This window comes from Leucopleurus acutus (assembly GCF_964270905.1).
Source record: "Leucopleurus acutus genome assembly, chromosome: 7".
Taxonomy (NCBI): Eukaryota; Metazoa; Chordata; class Mammalia; order Artiodactyla; family Delphinidae; genus Leucopleurus; species Leucopleurus acutus.
Window position 1 is genome coordinate 114,560,005 of NC_139150.1, and position 19,643 is coordinate 114,579,647.

Sequence of the window (19,643 nt, forward strand, 5' to 3'; positions counted from 1 at the left end):
ACAAATGATGGAGATGAGGAGAAGAATGAGTTGAAGTGCTAGGATGTTAAGCAGATCATCTTTTTGGAAGTTAAAGCCATCCTGGATGTGTTCGGATCATGGGAGAGTGATGAGCTGCATGTGAGAACGTCCAGTGAATGAGGGCACGGGACTGGATATACACAGATGACCGTGCCTGGAAGAACCCAAAGGGGGAGCGAGGTATTTATGCAGGTGAGAGAAATGGTCCGGCAGCTGCAGAATGGAGGGAGGGAGGCAGAGGATCAGCTCCAGAGCCTGGGATTTCGGGTTTGGGAGCAAAGGCAGCCTGTAGAGAAAGGCACAGAGCATCAGGTGCACGGGGCCCCAGGTTCAGCGCTGGAGCCAAGGGACATTAGGTGGTTCTGAAGGGATCTGCTGACTGCATGATGGGCGGTCCAGATGAACGTATTTTTAATAATAAATAGAAGGTTTTTCAGTTGGATCCATTGTTGATTTTGCTATCGTCACACTTCTGTAATTTTTGTACCCTTCTGGTTTTCGTTGTTGTTCTGTTGGGATTATCCACAACCTACCTCTCTGAATTACTCTCCATTTTTCAAAGTTCATAGCAACTCTGGCTCATTTATCCTTCTAGAGATATTTCAGAGTAATATCATATGGATCTCAAAAATATTATTAAAATTTCAATTAAAATAACTGTAAACTTAGGAATCAATTTAGAGAAATTATATTTCTGTCACTAACATGATGAATCTGTTGAATTAATTATGTGTTTTTCTTTTCTAAAAGACTTAGTAAAGATTTGTAGAATTTTTACAAATAACAAGAAACTTGATTTTGTTGAAATTATTCATATTTGCATTTCTATTGATATTTCAAGCTATATTATTTTTGCTTTGTTTCTTAACACATAATTGCTTAATGAAGTAAATGATGTCAAATTTTATGTTGACTTTGTATCCAGAAAAATTATTGAACTCTCATAATTTTTAATAATGCTTTTGCTTGATTACCTTGGATTTTGAGATATATTAATAATGTCCTCTGCAATTTCAGAGAATTTTGATTTGTTTTTTAGAATCATCGTATCTATTTCTCTTTCTTGTCCTATTATATTAGGGGCAGGAATTTCTAGATAATTCCTATCCGACGGTTTAACAGAAAAATCTGACATGATGAACCGTAGCAGTCTTATAGGTTTTTATGATGTACAGTTGATTCTTGTTCTTAGTGAAAGGTTTCTACAAAGTCACCGTGAGCATGAATTAGTAAATGCTGAACGACTGCTTCTAGGGGAAATATAGGAAAACTCAGCCGCTAGGACTAGAGGGAAACTCCCTCCACTTCTGTAAAGAAGGTCTACACACACCCTACGGCTCACATCATATTGGTGGTCAGTAAGGCCTGGGGCAGGTGAGGACGCCTAGTCTAAATAGCACCCAGTGTTTCACAAAGATTCATTTTGTCCTGTACGCAGCTTTACCATGAGCTAGGCATATAGGTTAAAAATAGTTCCCCTTGCCCAGGATCTCATAGGCATGATCTGGAAATTATATATGTTAACTGAGACAAAAGAAACACAGTTGTTCTAAGAGTGCGTGGGTAGGGAAGTAGCTTGTCGCAGTTAGGACTTGGCAAGCGGACTGCACTGTTAGACATTGTTACCTGAGAGGTACTGCTTTTCCTTGGTGAATTGTTATACAACTTAAGACAATTTTTGTTAAAACTACTCATTTCCATTTGCGTCAGAGAATATTTTTGCTTTCTGATTTTTCTATGTAAGACACAGTAGCCAAGTCAAAAGCCAACAAGTGAGACTACATTAAACTCAAAAGCTTCTGCAGAGCGAGAGAAACAATCACCAAAGTGAAAAGGCAACCTATAGAATGGGAGAAAATACTTGCAAATCATATACCTGATAAGGAGTTGATAGCTGCAATGTGTCAGGAGCTCATACAACTCAATAGTAAAAAGAATAATTAATAATCTGATTGAAAAAAATGGGCAAAGGACCTGAATAGACATTTTTCCCAAGAAGGTGTACAAATGGCCAAGAAGTACACGAAAAGCTGCTCAACATCACTAATCATCAGGGAAATGCAAATCAAAACCACAGTGAGATATCACCTCTCACCTGTCAGAATGGCCATCATCTGAAAGACGAGATAAAAAGTGTTGGCATGGATGTGGAGAAAGGGGAACCCTCCTGCACTGTTGGTGGGCATGTAGATTGGTGCAACCACTATGGAAAACGTTACGGAGGTTCCTCAAAAAATTAAAAATAGAGCTACCATATGATCCAGTAGTTCCACTCCTGGGTATTTATCCACAGGAAATGAAATTGCTATCTTGCAGAGTTATCTCCACCCCCATGCTCATTACAGCATTATTCACAATCGCTGAGACATGGAAACCACTTAGGTGTCCCATCGACAAAGGAATGAATGAAGAAAATATGATACACACACAATGGAATATTACTCAGCCACAAAAAGAAGGAAATCCTGCCATTTGTGCCAACATGGATGAATCTTGAAGGCGTTACGCTAAGTGAAATAAGACAGAGAAATGCAGATACTGTATGATCTCACATACATGGAATCCACAATAGCTGAATTCATGGAAACAACCAGGGGCTGGGGGATGGGGGAAAGGGGGAGGTGACAGTCAAAGTGTACAGACTTCCAGTTATAAGAGGAGTAAGTTCTGGGGATCTAACATCCGTCATGGTGACTACAGTTAACAATACTGTATTGCATACTTGAAAGTGGCTAAGAGAGTAGAGGGTAAATGTTCTCACCATAACAATAATGACAAAAATGGTAATTCTGTGAGAACAAGGATGTGTAAACTAACCTTATTGTGTTGACCATTTAGCAAAATGTACGTCTTTGAAATCATCACATGGTACACTTTAAACTTACACAATGTTATAGGTCATTTGTGTCTCAGCAAAGCTGGAAAAACCCCACAGTAGCCGAGGAAAACATTTGCAATTGTCGTTTTCGATTGCCCTTTGCCAGGGGCATCAGGGTGGATAGACTTTCACAGCATCTTGAGCTTGTTCTTGCTTTGTCGTACTAGAGCAGAGGTGTGCCGTCAAACCCCAAACCTCCTGAAATTCTTCAGCTAAAACACTGAAAAGCAAAAACCTACAAGGGTCAAAATGAATCCAAATTCTGACCCTAAAATTGCGATGACAGGAAAATTGAAACTGGCACAAAGAAGAATTTTCAGTGAATAGATTGCTCTGATTTATAGTTTTAAAGCAAAAATTATTCTTCTGAAGAAAAAGTTAATCCATAACTGTTCGTTGCCCTGTCTCCAGATTTTTCTAGCGATGATTAATATTTTTAAAGGCATAAGCATTGCGGACTCTTAATGTTGACTTTAAAGCACATTCAAAGTCCTTTATTGTTTTCCTCCAGGGTCCTGCTAGTGGGGACACACACACACACACACACACACACACACACACACACACACACACACACAGTATAGCTTGTGTAAAGATGACCTTGTCTTCAAAGCTGAGAGCTTGCTTTCTCACGAAAGGCTTTTTATGTTTCATGGAAACGTTTCCTTTCTGTTGTCAGTGTTTATCTTCGTGTTCACCAGAAGTCTCCTTAGGACAGGTTGGATGTTTAACAGCTCCATGTCATATCTTAAAGATTAAATCTTTTTTAAAAGAACTCAGCAATTTCCCACTTCTCTCTACATTTCTTTCCTAAACTCTAGTTCATTCACTGGACATGCACTTACAAGCACCTGACCCAGCCTCCCTCCCTGGGAGCTCAGAGGCCAGTCAGCAGGTGACAGGGGTGGGGGGAGGGGACAGGCCTGGTGGAGGTGGGGTCAGAGGCAGGACCTTGCAGAAGCAGGTGCTGGGCTTGGGACGACTGATGAGTTTGGAGGGCAAAGAAGGGTTCAAAGAGGAAGGCTCAATTGAAGGAATTCCTGAAGGAAGAGAATTTGAATTCCAAGTAGATGGGAGAAGAATATAGCCTTCCAGGCAGGGGGATTACTGGGCCAATTTGCAGGGATGTGGAAAAGCAGATCCCCCGGGGGAGCAGCAGGAAGTCTGATTTGGCTGGATGTGGAAGTCTCAAAGGAAACAGGCTAGAAAACAAACAAGGGTGAAAAAAGGATGTTTATCCCAGATTAAGTTTTTTGGTTTGGAATTTCATTTAGTTGTTAGGCATTTAAGCATCTAAGGCAAAAACATGTCAAGGTCGGATCTGCAATTGCGAGAGGCAATTCTGTTGATCTTTTCTATTATTTTTCTTGTTCAACTTTTTTGCCCAGCTTTTTGTTTGAATCAGTGTTTGCTTTCTGTTAGACATCAGCTGTTTACACCCATGTTACAGTCTTAAGACAAGGTAAAGCACAGGAAAAAAATGATCAAGAAAGGTGCTAGAAATCACCAGGCTTACCAAATCCCTGGAGTGCTTCCCCCAGCATTTGGGCGTCCATCATGGGGTTGAAATTGGGAGCTGGGAAGATGGTTCCCTGCACCTGGTGGGGAGAGTCAGAGAGAAAGGGATTGCAATAATGCACACCAAAGGTTTCAACATTTTTTTAGATAAATAAAAACAAAAGTACATTCTGTATGTTTGAATTACTCTAAGACATACATATGGGTCTATTAAACAAATGTGTTAATTGTATGTCAATTGCAGAGACTTAATTGTGTTCTTTCTAGTCTATTGGCTTCTCCTGCACTGGCATCTATTGTTCATCTAGGAAACGGAGAAACTAGAACTAATAGTAGAAGAGTGTAAGAATCAAATAAATACATGTCTTCTTAGTAAACAGTAAGCATTTTCTTAGGAATTGGAGACTATTTTATAGAAACTGAAAAGAGATGAATTGTGGGGATTCATCCCATTTAAATGAGTTATAAGTGGCAGTTAACCACCACAGCTTTTTTTTTTTTTTTTTAACAATTCAGGGGCCCTGAAATCATATTAGAGGAAATTGAAACATTTGAATTTGGATTAGGGATTCATGAGGAAGACGGGGCAGAGATTTTTGGCAAAGCCTCTGCAGCTACAGAGGAAGACGTGAACTCCTGATAATTCTCTGTTTCAGTTCTCCCTCGTGCTAATAATAAAATGGCAGAAGACATAGGTGAGGCTTTGAGTCGCTTATTTGAGACAGAGCCAGCAGGACTGGGCTCTGTAGGATGACACTCAGACCACCAAAGTGTATTAAGAAGGGGAGCTCTCCCCTGTTTGTCTTGAGTTTGCCCAGAAACATTGGGAAAAATGTCTTCCTGTAGAAAACGGGTCTCCAGGCCTTCAGCGGGCAGGTTCACCGAGCTCTTTTGCAGCAGGTGAAGTTTTCCAGGGCCCATCATCTAACAGCAGAAAATTAATTAATTGATGAGCAAAAGACTGGACCGAACTTCTAGTCCAAGAAATATGCATATACCGTTGCCAAAATATTTATGAAAAGATTTTTGGGGGATTAAGAAAACTGTTCACTTGAGTTAAAACTAAGAATTCAATTCCATTTGTATTCCACTTGACTGATGTTAATAAACAGGAAGGTGCCTGTTTGAAGTAGACTGGAAACCATAGAGTAGTTGTAATATGGACATATTTTCGTACGTAGAAGTACAACCAAGTTAGTGAAACATTCTTCTTAAATCCTAGACGGACAGACATATGTAATTAAAATATGAACACAGTTTGCATCTTATGATGCCCGTGCCTGAGTTTTCGAACCAATGTCCAATTTGCTTCTAATAGTTCAAGCTTCTTGGCAATGATCCAGAAACTAAGTTCTCTTGAGTCAACCCGTGATTCTAGAAGCTATTTATTAGGAGACATCATGAATTTTATCTCCCTTATTCACTAGCCAGTCCCATTGGCTGAGAGTCTATTAGGAAAACAGACTATGATTCTTCTTATATTTACTAAATTAGGTTCAGAGATCAGATTCTAAAATACATTTCCTGATTGAGTTCTCCTCACCTCAGTCATTTTGTTTTGAATCTTATAACCCTAGAGAAATTTAAGATTTAAACTTTTGAAAGAAGAGTCATGCCTTTAAATGTAAAATTTCTTCTCTGCTATTTGTCACTGCCTTTTACTAAATCCTTTTTGTCTGTGTAGCTTTTTCTGTTTTTTTTTTTTTCATTGGAAATATTAAAGGTTTTTTGAGGCATGGGAAAGAGATACTTTAGTTCCCTGTTTCAGGAGTTAGAAGGCTTGTTTGGACAAGTCTGGAGGGGCAGTACCATTCAATGCCTGGTGACCTTAGTCTTGCTGTGTGCTCTCAACCAAAGGACTGTTGTAAAGTATAAAAGAGAAAATGTATTTGAAAACAATGGGACATATTGTTAAATAAGTATAAGTTACCTAGGCAATTTCAGCACTGAGTGTGGAAATGTCCATCACAAAACAGAACATTTCATTTCTGGCCGGGCTAGGATCCCCCAGTTTTCTACTGGAGTATGTGCTACAAAATGAAACTGTTTATCTTTTGCACAAAAAAAACAAATGAAAGATAGAAAAGAAAAAAAAAGCTCTGAAAGTTATACATAAAGTCGGAACTGCCTATAGTGATTTATCAGACACAATTTGTATGTGAAATAAGAGTCCACAGTTTTTTTCTTCACAGTTTTTTTAATCCTTATATAGACTACTAGTACAATGTATTTTTACAGTGTAGTGCAAAAATTATTATTCATTTATTTATTACAGTTCCAATATCCTTTGTCACTTAAAATTATCTCCTTATCAATTGGCCTTAAACGAATACACTAAAAATGTTTTTTTTAAGAAAACATTGTGAATGTTTAGTAATTCAGGAAATAGTTTTATAGTACTTGTCATTCATGCCCATTTATGTAGCGTATTAAATCATTGTATTCATTTTATGTCAATTATACTTCAGTTAAGCTCAGTGAGCAGCACTATTCCATGTAAGACACGTACTTAGTGTTCCTTTCACTTATTTTCTCATTGGGATGCTGACTTTGTCTTTTAGTGGTCATATTTTTCCAGTTTCATTGGGGTATAATTGACATGGAACATTGTGCAAGTTTAAGGTGCACAGTGTGACCTGATCCACGTGTACACTGTGAAGTCATCCCCACGGTAAGGTGGGTTAACACACCCCTCACCTTGCACGTCCCTTTTTTCTGATGAGGACATTTGAGACCTACGCTCCTAGCAGCTTTCCTGTATACAAGACAGTGTTGAAGACTGGATGTGATGAACTGGGAGATTGGGCTTGACATATATACACTAATACGTATAAAATGGATACCTAATGAGAACGTGCTGTATCAAAACATAAATAAAATTAAATTAAAACAAAAGAAAAGAAAACTGGAGTCACCGTGCTGTACATGACATCCCAGGACTTGTTCACCTCAAAACCGGGAGTTTGTACCTCTGACTAACATCATCCCTGACAATCACCATCCGTCAGGGACCATTTTGACTGAACTGACCAGTTAAGCTATGGAAACAGTTCCGTTACCAGTTTTAACTTTGTCCCCTGAATTAAACAATTATTTGAAAAAATTAATTGATTGATTAATTGCTTTGGGCCATAAAACTTTTTTCAAGTGATTACAATATACCTGTAGGTATGTGTTCCTCTATTTTCTTTGGACTGTTTTCCAATATTTGTGCTCGGCCGCATTCTATGCATCCTCACACCCAACACCAGGCTCCCTGATGACGTCAGTCTACACTGAGAGCTTCTTAAACTTCCCTACCACTCACTGACCTTTTATTTTTCATTAGTATCTTACATTTTTCTATTTGATACAGTTCTTTTTTTTTTTTTTTTTTGCGGTACGCGGGCCTCTCACTGTTGTGGACTCTCTCGCGGTGGAGCACAGGCTCCGGACGCGCAGGCTCAGCGGCCATGGCTCACGGGCCCAGCCGCTCCGCGGCATGTGGGATCCTCCCAGACCGGGACACGAACCCGTGTCCCCCGCATCGGCAGGCGGACCCCCAACCACTGCGCCACCAGGGAAGCCCCTCTTTTTTTTTTTTTAATTATTGAAGTACCATTGATTTACAATGTTGTGTTGATTTCTGCTGTACAGCAGTGACTCAGTTATACATATATATACATTCTTTTTTATATTCTTTTCCATTATGGTTCATGTCAGGATATTGAATAGAGTTCCCTGTGCTCTACAGTAGGACCTTGTTGTTTATCCATCCTGTATGTACTAGTTTGCGTCTGCTAATCCCAAACCCCGAGTCCATCCCTCCCCCACCTCGCCTCCCCTTTGACAACCACATTGTGTCTGTTCTCTGTGTCTGTGAGTCGGGTTTTATTTCGTAGATAAGTTCATTTGTTGATACAGTTCTTAAAGTTGGGGCTTTGCCTATGTCAAGTACAGTATTGTTTTATAATTGGCTGCCGTACAAGTAGTTGTTCTGTGGCTTCATTCCTTATCCTTCTAGTTATATTTTATGTCCCTTGTCTGCAGAGGGTACCTCAAAACTATGCGTGATTTTCTATGCAGTGAGACATCTTTTTAAAATGTTCTCATTCACTGGTGATGTCACTTAAGTTAAATGATTGCTTTAAAAAAATTCATTAATGAGATTTTTGGCCAAATGACCTGGCTTTCTATACAATTAATATGATAAACTTTCTTTTTGTTTGTTTTTTTTTACAAATACAGAATGTACATGAATTAAGCAGATTCTTGAAGTCATTATCCTGATCATATTTCTTGTTTGTATCAGGAAAACTGAAGAGAGACAAACAGATCAGACAAATGAGACTTGTCCTGGAGAAGAGGGTGTGGGGTGGGAGACGGGCCTAGTTAATGGGGCACGTCTGGCTTGACAGTGACTCGGGTGGGAAGCAAAGATAGAGGTGAGCTGTCACGTGATTACCAAGGGACATGGAGTGTTTTTTTAAGCAAGAGAGTGAAATAATCTGATTGGAGTTCCACTCTACAGCCACTTAAAGAAAGAAACCAAAAGAAGTGATAGAGGTTGTAGGCATGGCTAATTCAGAACCTCTAGCAGGTATAATGCACAGCTGAACTGAAGCAGACTGTGTGTTCTTGATGAATGCAGTTTTGCTTGTTGACCGAGAGTAACTTAACTTACTAATTTTTGAGGTGTATTTTAAGTTAACCCAGTCACGTTAGTTTAACCTTCTGAAAGAGTAAGAGACTGTCGTGTCAGGTGTTTCTCAGCGTGTATACCTTTTAAAGCAAAGTCCTTTTTAATGTGCGTGTTCCTAATTTGTTCACATCTTAGAGCAGAATGGAAATTTTGAAAAAGTGGACACTTTCCGATGCGACATGAAAATAATGTGTATATGGTAAAATTATTTTTTTTACCTTGAAAATGGTCAGATTTAGAAATAGAATCACTTGTCGCGGCAAAGTAAGTCCCAGTGTCTGTCATTTCCATTTGAACTCTCACCACAAGGTGATCAAAATATAATCTTTGCTTCTAGTCATTTGCGAATTTAGGTTTTGACAGAGGAATAAAAAACACTCCCTTTTTAAATGACAGAATAAACTGTGTCATGAACTCACTGTGCAGGAGATCATGAGTGATTTGAAGATTTAAAATTCGTTCCAGAATCTACCCCCTGAGCAAATAATGAACGGAGTTCTTTAACTGACAGAAGAATTTCACAATTATTGTCTGGAACTGAATACAGACTGGAAAAGTCACATATAGACGGCTCATGAAGTTGATAAACACATGTTCATCATCTCATATCAATAAGTACATGGATAATGCGTATTTCACTCATTCATAGTGACCCAGGGGCCCGGGGTCCATAAACCCATGTTGCTTCTTATTCAACACCCACATTGTAGTCCTTTCTCTCATCTGGCTTTTAAGTCACCCTCATCCCGACCACCTGAGAACCTAAAGAGTTTGGACTTTGAAATATCAGCTGGACTGACTGGGCACCTGCCAGCATGTGGGTTTCAGCGAATAATTCAGCTTTGTTTCGGTGTAACGGAGATTCTTAGATTTCTAGTGAACTGAGGGTTTTTGGAGCCCTCTGAGGAAATCCTACAGAAGTCCTGGGCCTCCGTTACCATAGGGCACATACTCATCTTTGGGGCACTGGCCCCTGGATCTCCAAACGCCCTGAACCCCACTCTCCTTTGACTTCTGTCTGACAAGAGCTTCCTGAATGGTTTCAGTGGCTTCAGCATGACCAGCCCTAGGGGTTGAGTAACCAGCGTGTTAACCCACCCTTTCTCATCTTCCACGAGTATGTCCTTCAGTCCAGTCCCGTCCGTCCTCTCCCCACAATACCTTCCACGGGGCCCCCTTGTCTTAACCTCTGCTACTGCCCCCTTTACCCCTTCCCCCGGGTCGCACCCAACGAGCTGTTGCCTCAGCCAGAATGGTCCTCCCCAAGATCAGACACGTCCTGTGTCCTTCTCTGCCGAAGTCCCTCCTGCCCAGAGCAGCGCTTCTCTGTTTTCTGCTCTGGCCCACGGGGTGGTTGATTTTCACATGAAAGAAACATCCCCTAGGAGCACCTAGGTTTACAAACACATCCCAGTGTGCTAGCCTTGAGGACACTGCAGTGTCGTCCACTCAACAGAGTATATAGTCATAGGTCGGGGTGAGAATATCATATATTGGGCAAAACGTGAGTGTATAGAATAGAAAAAGACGTTCGAGCTTTGGCTCGTTGGTCTTGATGGGAGTATTTTCAGTGTTTGCGGCAACTCGTTCCCATGACTGAGAATAGATGACTGGGGGACTCAATCGGATGTTTTAACAGTGTGAACAGTGCTCTTCAGGACTGGTCCCTGACCGTCTGCATGAGTTCGTGTCTTACTTTCTCGCCCTGAACCTCTTGGCTCCTATACACGACACACAACCCACACCCCAGCCCTGAGTGACTCTGGCCTTGTCCCTTCTGTTTGGATTCTTCTCCACCCGTGCCCATCTCCACACACACTCGCATCCTCTGACTCCACCGTGAACATCTGTTCAGGATTTAACTGATGGCTCCAGGGCCCTCTGTGCAGGGAGTCCTTCCTGACACCACCCCCCCCCCGCCACCTGCCGCCCCAGGAATTGTCTACCCTCTTCCTGGTGCCAGAGCTTCAGGACATCCTGCTCAAGTGCCAGGAGCACAGCAGAAAATATCCATTCCTAGTTCTACCAGGTTTCCAAGAGTAGTAAGTCTCATTAACTGGGCGTCCTTTGTTTTGTGGAAAATGGACCTGAATGTGAGTGGTTGTGCAAATTGAGAGATTGGACTGTTCTCGTGAATGAAGGAAGACTATTTGGATTTCCAGGAAACAGTGTGGGAAGAGGTAGGGTACGACAAGTAACACGAATGGATGGTGATGCAGAATTACTCTCATTCCAGCCAAACTCTGGACTCAACTCAAATTCCACCTGTTACGTGGGGTCTTTCCAGGTTTCATCGAGTATTACCTATGGTTTACTTTGCACCTCTGTTGACCACGGCCTCGCATTTTTTGCATTTGCCTTTTCCTCTAAATTTTCAATTTCTGAAGGGCAGGGACACTTCTTCTCTTGCTTTCCAAAGCATTTAGGGCAGCACCTTAGGTAGAAAGTGGGCTCTAAGAATGTTTATAAAATACTAAATAGAAAAATACACAGACTCAGAGACATCTGCTTTCATCCAGCAGCTTAAAAATTCATTATTCATACATGCAGGCTGTGCTCTGGGCGTTTTCACCTGCATTTCCTGGGTAATCACCTCAGCGGTCTTGTGAAGCTGGTGATACTAAGCTTATTTCACAGATGAGGAGATTCTGAGGCTAAGTTGTCTGAAGCCATGCGGGTCGTGTGTCGTGAAGCTGACACTCAAATCCAGATCTAACTCCCTGGCTGGAGCCTTTTCCCTTAGAGCTGAAACTGATGTAAAATAACATGTACGATTGAGGCCCTTTATTCATCTTTGCAACTGAAAAATACCTCTAGTTGCAAAGGATCTTGTGGGTAAAACCAAAACTCTAAAAGCATAAGTTCTTCTTCTTATACCAATTCTAAGAGAAAAAGAAAGGGGCGTGTGTGTGTGTGTGTGTGTGTGTGTGAAGGAGGGATTGAGGAAATTAGAGAAAGACAGCCAAAAATAGATGCCCATTAGCTGGGTCACCAAAGTGCGTTTAAGAACAGAATGTCTAATATTTAACTTCAGTAGAACCCCAGTATAGATCCCCCTGTTATCATGAACCCCCGTCGTTTTCTGTCTCTTTTGGTGACCGCTATGGACGAGAACGGTGCCAGGCAGAGTAGACACCCTGGCCCGGCACCTGGCAGGGCAGTTGGCACGTCCAGCTCCAGCCCCAGATCCAGGACACCCAGACCATGTCCTCGAGCGGGCAGGAGGCCGGCTGTCCAGCTCGTATGTCCCTGGCCAGTCCCTCTGAGTGTCTGAGCTGCTGCCTGCACGTCCCCACCCCTCCCTCGTGGTGGGGCTTTTGGGCACACAGAGTGGCAGCCCCCGGGGTTCTGCCAGCCTGCTGCCGGCCACGGGGAGTGGGGCTGGCATGGGACGTGGCAGGGGGCCAGGCACAGTGTTGGTGGGGATGGCTTTCTCTTGATGGTATTTTGCAGGAGGGAAGGAATTAGGGTTGTCCCATGATGGGTCACCAGCCACTGAGAAGGGACAGCATACATGAACAAAAAGAAATGGAAACGTCGCTTACAGTGAGTGAGAGAACGATTGATCTTTATTCCCTGTGTTCCCCTGGCCTCAGATAAGAATCTTTAGGGAGGAAGAGTAACCGGGAGAAGAATTTTTGTGAACTTAATTTGAGTCGTAAAGGACAGGATGACTGCAGCTTACATCTGGGTTACACTTGCAAAGGAAATATGTATCTATCGTATAATCAAAATAAAGCTTAATGATCTGATGTCTGCCACAGCTATTGATATTAAGATAGGCTGGGTTGGGCTTCCCTGGTGGCGCAGTGGTTGAGAGTCTGCCTGCCAATGCAGGGGACACGGGTTCGAGCCCTGGTCTGGGAAGATCCCACATGCCGTGGAGCAACTAGGCCTGTGTGCCACAACTACTGAGCCTGTGTGTCTGGAGCTTGTGCTCCACAACAAGAGAGGCCGCGATAGTGAGAGGCCCGCGCACCGCGATGAAGAGTGGCCCCGGCTCGCCACAACTGGAGAAAGCCCACTCACAGAAACAAAGACCCAACACAGCCATAAATAAATAAATGAATAAATAAATAAATAAATTAATTAAAAAAAAAGATAGGCTGGGTTATATTTTCAGATTGATGCAGAAGTGTTTATGACTACGAACCAATTACTAAATTAGTTGCTGTAAAATCTTTACAGCTTAGTAGATGGATGTCAAGGAGTTTGAGAAAAGCATGGAGGAACCTGGATTCACCCACACAGCCTCTTACGATTACCATCCAAGAGCGTCTTCACTCACGTGACTGTATGTTTTGAGGAAACAGTTGTGTAGGAAGGTACTGTAAACTTTATCTTAGTAATAAGTAGTAGAAGACTACAAAACTTAACCTCATTAGAGTAAAATCGATGGCATCAAATGACTGCTTACTCTTGAAGGCTCAAGATATTCGATTCCTAAACCCTGGAATCTGCGAATGTTACCTCACCTGCCAAAGGGGACTTTGCTGGTGTGATTAAGTGAAGGATTTTGAGATGGAGAGATTATCCTGGATTAACCTGGGAGGCTGTAAATTATAATCCCACCTGCCCTTATGAGAGGTGGGCAGAGGGAGATTTGACTACAGGACAAGAAGGTGACAGGAAGCCGAAAGCAAGATGCCACAGTACTGGCTGTGAAGATGAAGGAGGAGCACATGGTCCAGGGCTGTGGGCGACTTCTGGCAGCTCGAAAAGCCGAAGAGGCCATCCTTCCCAGGGCCTCCAGGGGGAGCCAGCCCTGCTGACAGCCCCACGTTTGCCTGGTAAAGCTGTTTCCAGATTCCTGGCCTCCAGAACTGTGAGAGAGTACACTTGTTTTAAGCCACTACCTTGTGGCAATTTGTTATAGCAGCAACAGAAAGTTAACAGTCACCATGGAATCCTTGTTTCCACGCGTCCTCCCATCCTAAACGCTTACATCACAAACTTGGTCATTCCCAGTCAGGCCCACACCCCCTCATCAAAGGATACACTTAAACCAAACCCCCCAACCCTCATAAATATCCTGCTGTTCCCCCTCCACTCTGAGATGCTATTAAGATCATCAAGGTGGACCTTCCCCTTAGATGTGCTTCATCCTCGGAGGGGTTTTGGTGCTGTTTTGGGCAAGTTAGCATTTGATAAGATATAATGAGGAAATTTGAAGTAACATTCTGTCTGGATAAATAAAAGGCAATGGGTTATTACTGTTCTATAAGTAAATCAAGTAAGTCACTGAAGTTACCAGAAAGAATATGTTTCATAGTGTAAAAGATCATAGAAGAGTTTCATGTGACTGATGCCACCTAAGGAGGGTTGTAAGGAGATTATTGCTACTTGATAATTGTGTCCGGGGTCTTTCAGAATAAACGGAAAAAAGACTTGGCGATAAATTATGGAAGAAACAATAAAATATGGAGACACGATTTAGGACATACTTAATGTGTATACAGCTGGGAGAGAGGAGAACAATGGAAGAAAAACAATAACAAAAGAAAAAGTAGAAAAAATTCAAGCAATGAAAGAATCACATTCTTGTGATGAAAAGGGACCATCCGTATTGGGGAATATTAATGAAAAAATCAACACTTAAGAGACAACGTATTCAAGTTTGCTTACAAGGGAAATAATCAAACTGGGATCCGAATCCTCTTCCACAAAATTCAATGTTAGAAGGCATTTGATCAGTCTTTCCAGAATTCAGAGGAAACAATTTAGGATTCAGAAGTTTTAAACCCAGCAAACTGTAATTTAAAAGAAAGGGCAAAAGCAAAAGATACCACCTACATACCCTTTTCAGATCATGGTAAGAATGATTCAGCCCAGTGAAGCTGAATCAGCGCAAGGAAGTCAAGTAAAGAACAGAAGTAGTTCAATACTATTAGTACCTCAATCCACTAGTCAGCACCCATTGAGTTTCCAGTACGTCCCCCAAATCGTGTTAATTTACACTACTGGACTCCAAGGAATTGAACAATCAAAAATACACACAAGCCAGGTTGGTACTATTGCTGCGAGGTTTAGAGAGGTCAATTTCTGTTCGTAGATCACATACTTAGTGAGCGATGGTGTCCAGATTCAGACCCAGCCCGGTCTGATTCCAGTCCCCGTGTTCTTTTTTTTAATTTAATTTTTTAGTTTATATTGGAGTATAGTTGATATACAATGTTGTGTTACTTTCAGGTGTGCAGCAAAGTGATTCAATTATACATATACATGTATCCATTCTTTTTTAGATTCTTTCCCCATATAGATTATTACAGAATATTGAGTATAGTTCCCTGTGCTATACAGTACATGCTTGTTGATTATCTTTTTTTTTTTGCGGTATGCAGGCCTCTCACTGTTGTGGCCTCTCCCGTTGCGGAGCACAGGCTCCGGACGCGCAGGCTCAGCGGCCATGGCTCACGGGCCCAGCCGCTCCGCGGCATGTGGGATCTTCCCGGACCGGGGCACAAACCCGTGTCCCCTGCATCGGCAGGCGGACCCTCAACCACTGCGCCACCAGGGAAGCCCTGATTATTTATTTTATATATAGTAGTGTGTATCTGTTAATCCCAAACTCCTAATTTATCCCTCCCCCCAATGTTTCCCTTTTGGTAGCCATAAGTTTGTTTTTGAAGATGTGGTACATATATACAGTGGAATATTACTCAGCCCAAAAAAGAATGAAATAATGCCATTTGCAGCAACATGGACAGTCCTAGAGATTATCATACGAAGTGAAGTAAGCCAGACAGAGAGAGAGACAAATATCACATGACATCACTTACATGCTAAATCTAAAAAAAAAAAAAAAGTTACAAATGAACTTATTTATAAAACAGAAACAGACTCACAGGCTTCAAAAACCAACACCTGTGTTCCTAACTGCTAGACTCCCGTCTTGAACATTGAAGGAATTCAAGTGGGAATTTTTTATCATTAAATAATAAACCTACACTCAATATAATCGAGTTAGCCAATAAGAACATCTCTGACAAAAAGTTAAAACATCATTTATGATCTCATTGTCTACAAATTATTGTTAAATATTTAATGTCTATAACAAAAGGAAATATCTCCCACATCCTCTTCTTGTGCTTTTCCTATCTTTACATATAATTGTATTTTTCCAAATGGAATCATGTGTTACATATTTGGTAGTCTGTCTTTTCCTGGTGTACCACTCTATAGGAGATATCTTAAAGTCTCTTCTGCTCTTTTCTTATCTTTGAAGATAAAAAGATCATGCAGCAGATCTAAAAATACTGCTCAACCTTACGTATGAATAATCTAATTAATAAAGTGTCTTAACACTCTGTTAATTTTCATCCATAATATATTATTTATAGAGACCTGAAATCACATTTAAATCTAGTAAACATATCCACGTGCCCAATAAGACAATGTGTAAGGGTATTTTGCAAACCTGGTTTTCTACATTATTTTTTATTTTTTAATTTTTTTTTGCAGTACGGGGGCCTCTCACTGTTGTGGCCTCTCCCGTTGCGGAGCACAGGCTCCGGACGCGCAGGCTCAGCAGCCATGGCTCACGGGCCCAGCCGCTCCGCGGCATGTGGGATCTTCCCAGACTGGGGCACGAACCCGTGCCCCCTGCATTGGCAGGCGGACTCTCAACCACTGTGCCACCAGGGAAGCCCCTCGCAAACCTGGTTTTCTGAGGGGAGGGAGGCTCTATACTTCTTGCTTGCCGTATAGCTACTTTGCAGTTTAAACAGCACCTTTGCGTTCTTTGTTTAATTTGAAGTTATCAACAGGGCTGTATCAGGCAAGGCAAGTGTTCTTATTTCTACATTACATATAAAAACTGATGACTCAGTATTTATATAACACCATTGGCTTAATGATTGGCAGACCAGAATAATAGTGTTCTGACTTTAGACCCAGTGCTTTCCCTGTATATCCTACCTCTCATTCTTCTTCTTTTTTACTCTTTGTTGATGATTATTCTTATATTTCAAAAACCTAATGCTACTTTCATATTTGTTTATGTCCCTTATAAAAAGATTAAAATATCTTAATGTCCATAACATAGTCTAGAGGAATAGAGCATATCATAACTTCAACTTTTTAAAGGTTAACTAGGAAGCACATACAATATAGGATCTATAGCTCAAACTCAAGGAACACATGTAGTCCTGAATTTCACTTTTAAGATAGAGATTATGTTGACATTTAATGTGTGAAGAATTGCATCTCATGGGTTTATTAGAACAATTTCTACAAAATGAGGTTGCAGCTCTTAGATGAATGGTGATTTCAGCCACTCTCCTCTAATTTGATATTTTTAGAGGTTAGTAACCAGCACTCTCAAAGCCCAATAATCTGTTTCACAGATAGAAACAGCCTCCTGGTGATAAGAATTCTTTAGCTTTCCTTAACAGAAATCAGTGATAATGTTATCTAGTGAACTGCATGTTCTTGAGATGGTAATGAGAAAAAGAATGGCTTCTTTGGCCTACCATTTACTTCCTTTTAAAACGCTGAAAGGCTACTGTGAAAAAAATCATGATGTTCTTTTCCCAACGGAGTTTACCTTTATAATAATGCTTGGTTCTAGCTGGTATGACATTTTTTCTTTTCTCTGAGTTAATATAAACTAAAACAAGAGAATATGTTCTTCTTTTTTTTAATCTCCAAACAAGCTTTATTTGCATTTACTTTTAATAAGAGCTATGAAACAAGTATCAACAAGCAGAAATTTAATTACATCCATGCATTTGATCTGATGAACATACTGTTCACAGTAAAGCTTTACCTGTAAATATATGTTGAAAATACAAATTAAGCATCCCTGTTAAGCAGTGTGGCCTGTTTTCTAGATATCGTAAATCTTGTTCTGGAATTATCTGTATAGTCTCAGGAAGGGCCTATGTTTTTATTTTTATTTTTTTTAACATCTTTATTGGAGTATAATTGCTTTACCATGGTGTGTTAGTTTCTGCCTTATAACAAAGTGAATCAGCCATACATATACATATATCCCCATATCTCTTCCCTCTTGCATCTCCCTCTCACCCTCCCTATCCCACCCCTCTAGGTGGTCACAAGACACCGAGCTGATCTCCCTGTGCTAGGCATGGACTTATAAATACTACCAAATGTAAAATAGCTAGCTAGTGGGAAGCAGCTGCATAGCACAGAGAATATGGGTTTTTTTTAAAAAAACAACTCTCAGCTAAATAAAATTTTGGCTGGATAATCCGTAAATTAAGTTGTTTAGCTGTAAAATGAAGACATTTTATATTTCTCTATTGAGGGAAATTTAACCCAAACAAAAGTTTTAGAATTTTGCAATTAATTTTGATAGATATATGACTAATATATTTTACAGAGTTAGACTAATGGCCAGTTTGTTTAGGGCAATTTTTGCTTTGAACTGTTTTAAATAAGTATCCTGCAAAGCATTTCTATTTCATTCAGTGAGGGAAGATGTATAAATCTAAAACTAAGCAGAACCAAACACCAAAACCCAAACACACACACAAAAAACAAAAACAAAGAATTATACTGAAGAAAAAATATGGCATCACAATAAACATGGACAAAATATGGAATCATAATAAAGGTGGAAATATGGAATCACATTCGTTACTAGAAGATTTCTTTATAGACATTAGTTGTGCCTCAGGCCATCATTTGCTCTGGGGATGAAGGAGGCAGAGGACCACCTTGTACCTTGACTGGTTTTACATCAGTTGGTTCACAGCTTTCTACTTCCTTAATGAAATACATTGATGGCATCATAGTAAGGAATCCAAGATCAGGGAGACATTAATTAACTTTACTAATAGATAAAACGCTTTTAAATTGTTTAAAGTATTTAAAGGTAATTTTTAATTTCTCAAGAGTACCTGGGTTCTTGGATTTACATTTTGTTATGCTTTTACTTGTAAAAGTTGGTGAAGGTTATGATAAAGAGCAATTAAGAAGTGACCTCATTGTGAAGACTAGATCTCAGAAGTCATCTAATGTTTAGGAAGGGAAAAATTCAGAAAATATTGATGGCCATCTGATTATATGGTAAAGGTGTCCCCCTTTTTTGAATCTTCAAAGTAATCTGTCAGCTATTTGTCAAACCCCACAGTGATACCAGGATACATTCAGGAAATGATCATCACCTGCTCAAGGGGGGAATCCAGTCCTTTTATTTTTTTAAAGTAATTCTCAGTTGGTTACTTTTACACTTTGAAGCATTGGTAATGCACCTGTAATTTTCCTAGTATGCACTTAAGTACAGTGCCATAGTCTGCTCTACATTGCATTTGACATGCTTTTATGTTACTTTTCTTCATTTAAAAAATGTGATAGCTACAGAAATGTAAGCATAAGAGGTAAAGCAGTACTAGTATTCAGAGACTTTACAAAACCTGAGAACACGTGCTGAGGAGACCAAAATCCGTCAACATTCATATGGTGCCTTATATTAAAGGGAAAATTTCTACCAAATAAAATATGGGTGTGTTAGATGCGAATCAGTTATGGGTTGCACCACATGAGACATATATTAATCTTCTCTCTGGAAAGTGAAGATTG

At 40.5% G+C, this 19,643-nt stretch overlaps 1 protein-coding gene across 1 annotated transcript in view; it reads right to left on the minus strand.

Annotated features, from left to right (window-relative positions):
- Positions 1-5,338, minus strand: part of ANXA10 (annexin A10) — a gene marked incomplete at both ends in the record, with an annotated part of 39,637 nt that extends 34,299 nt beyond the window's left edge. The window contains 2 exons of the mRNA XM_082842373.1: positions 4,416-4,497; positions 5,240-5,338. Coding sequence (XP_082698499.1) covers positions 4,416-4,497; positions 5,240-5,338 — 181 coding nt within the window. The remainder of the gene's footprint in view (positions 1-4,415; positions 4,498-5,239) is intronic.
- Between the last annotated feature and the right edge of the window lie 14,305 nt (positions 5,339-19,643).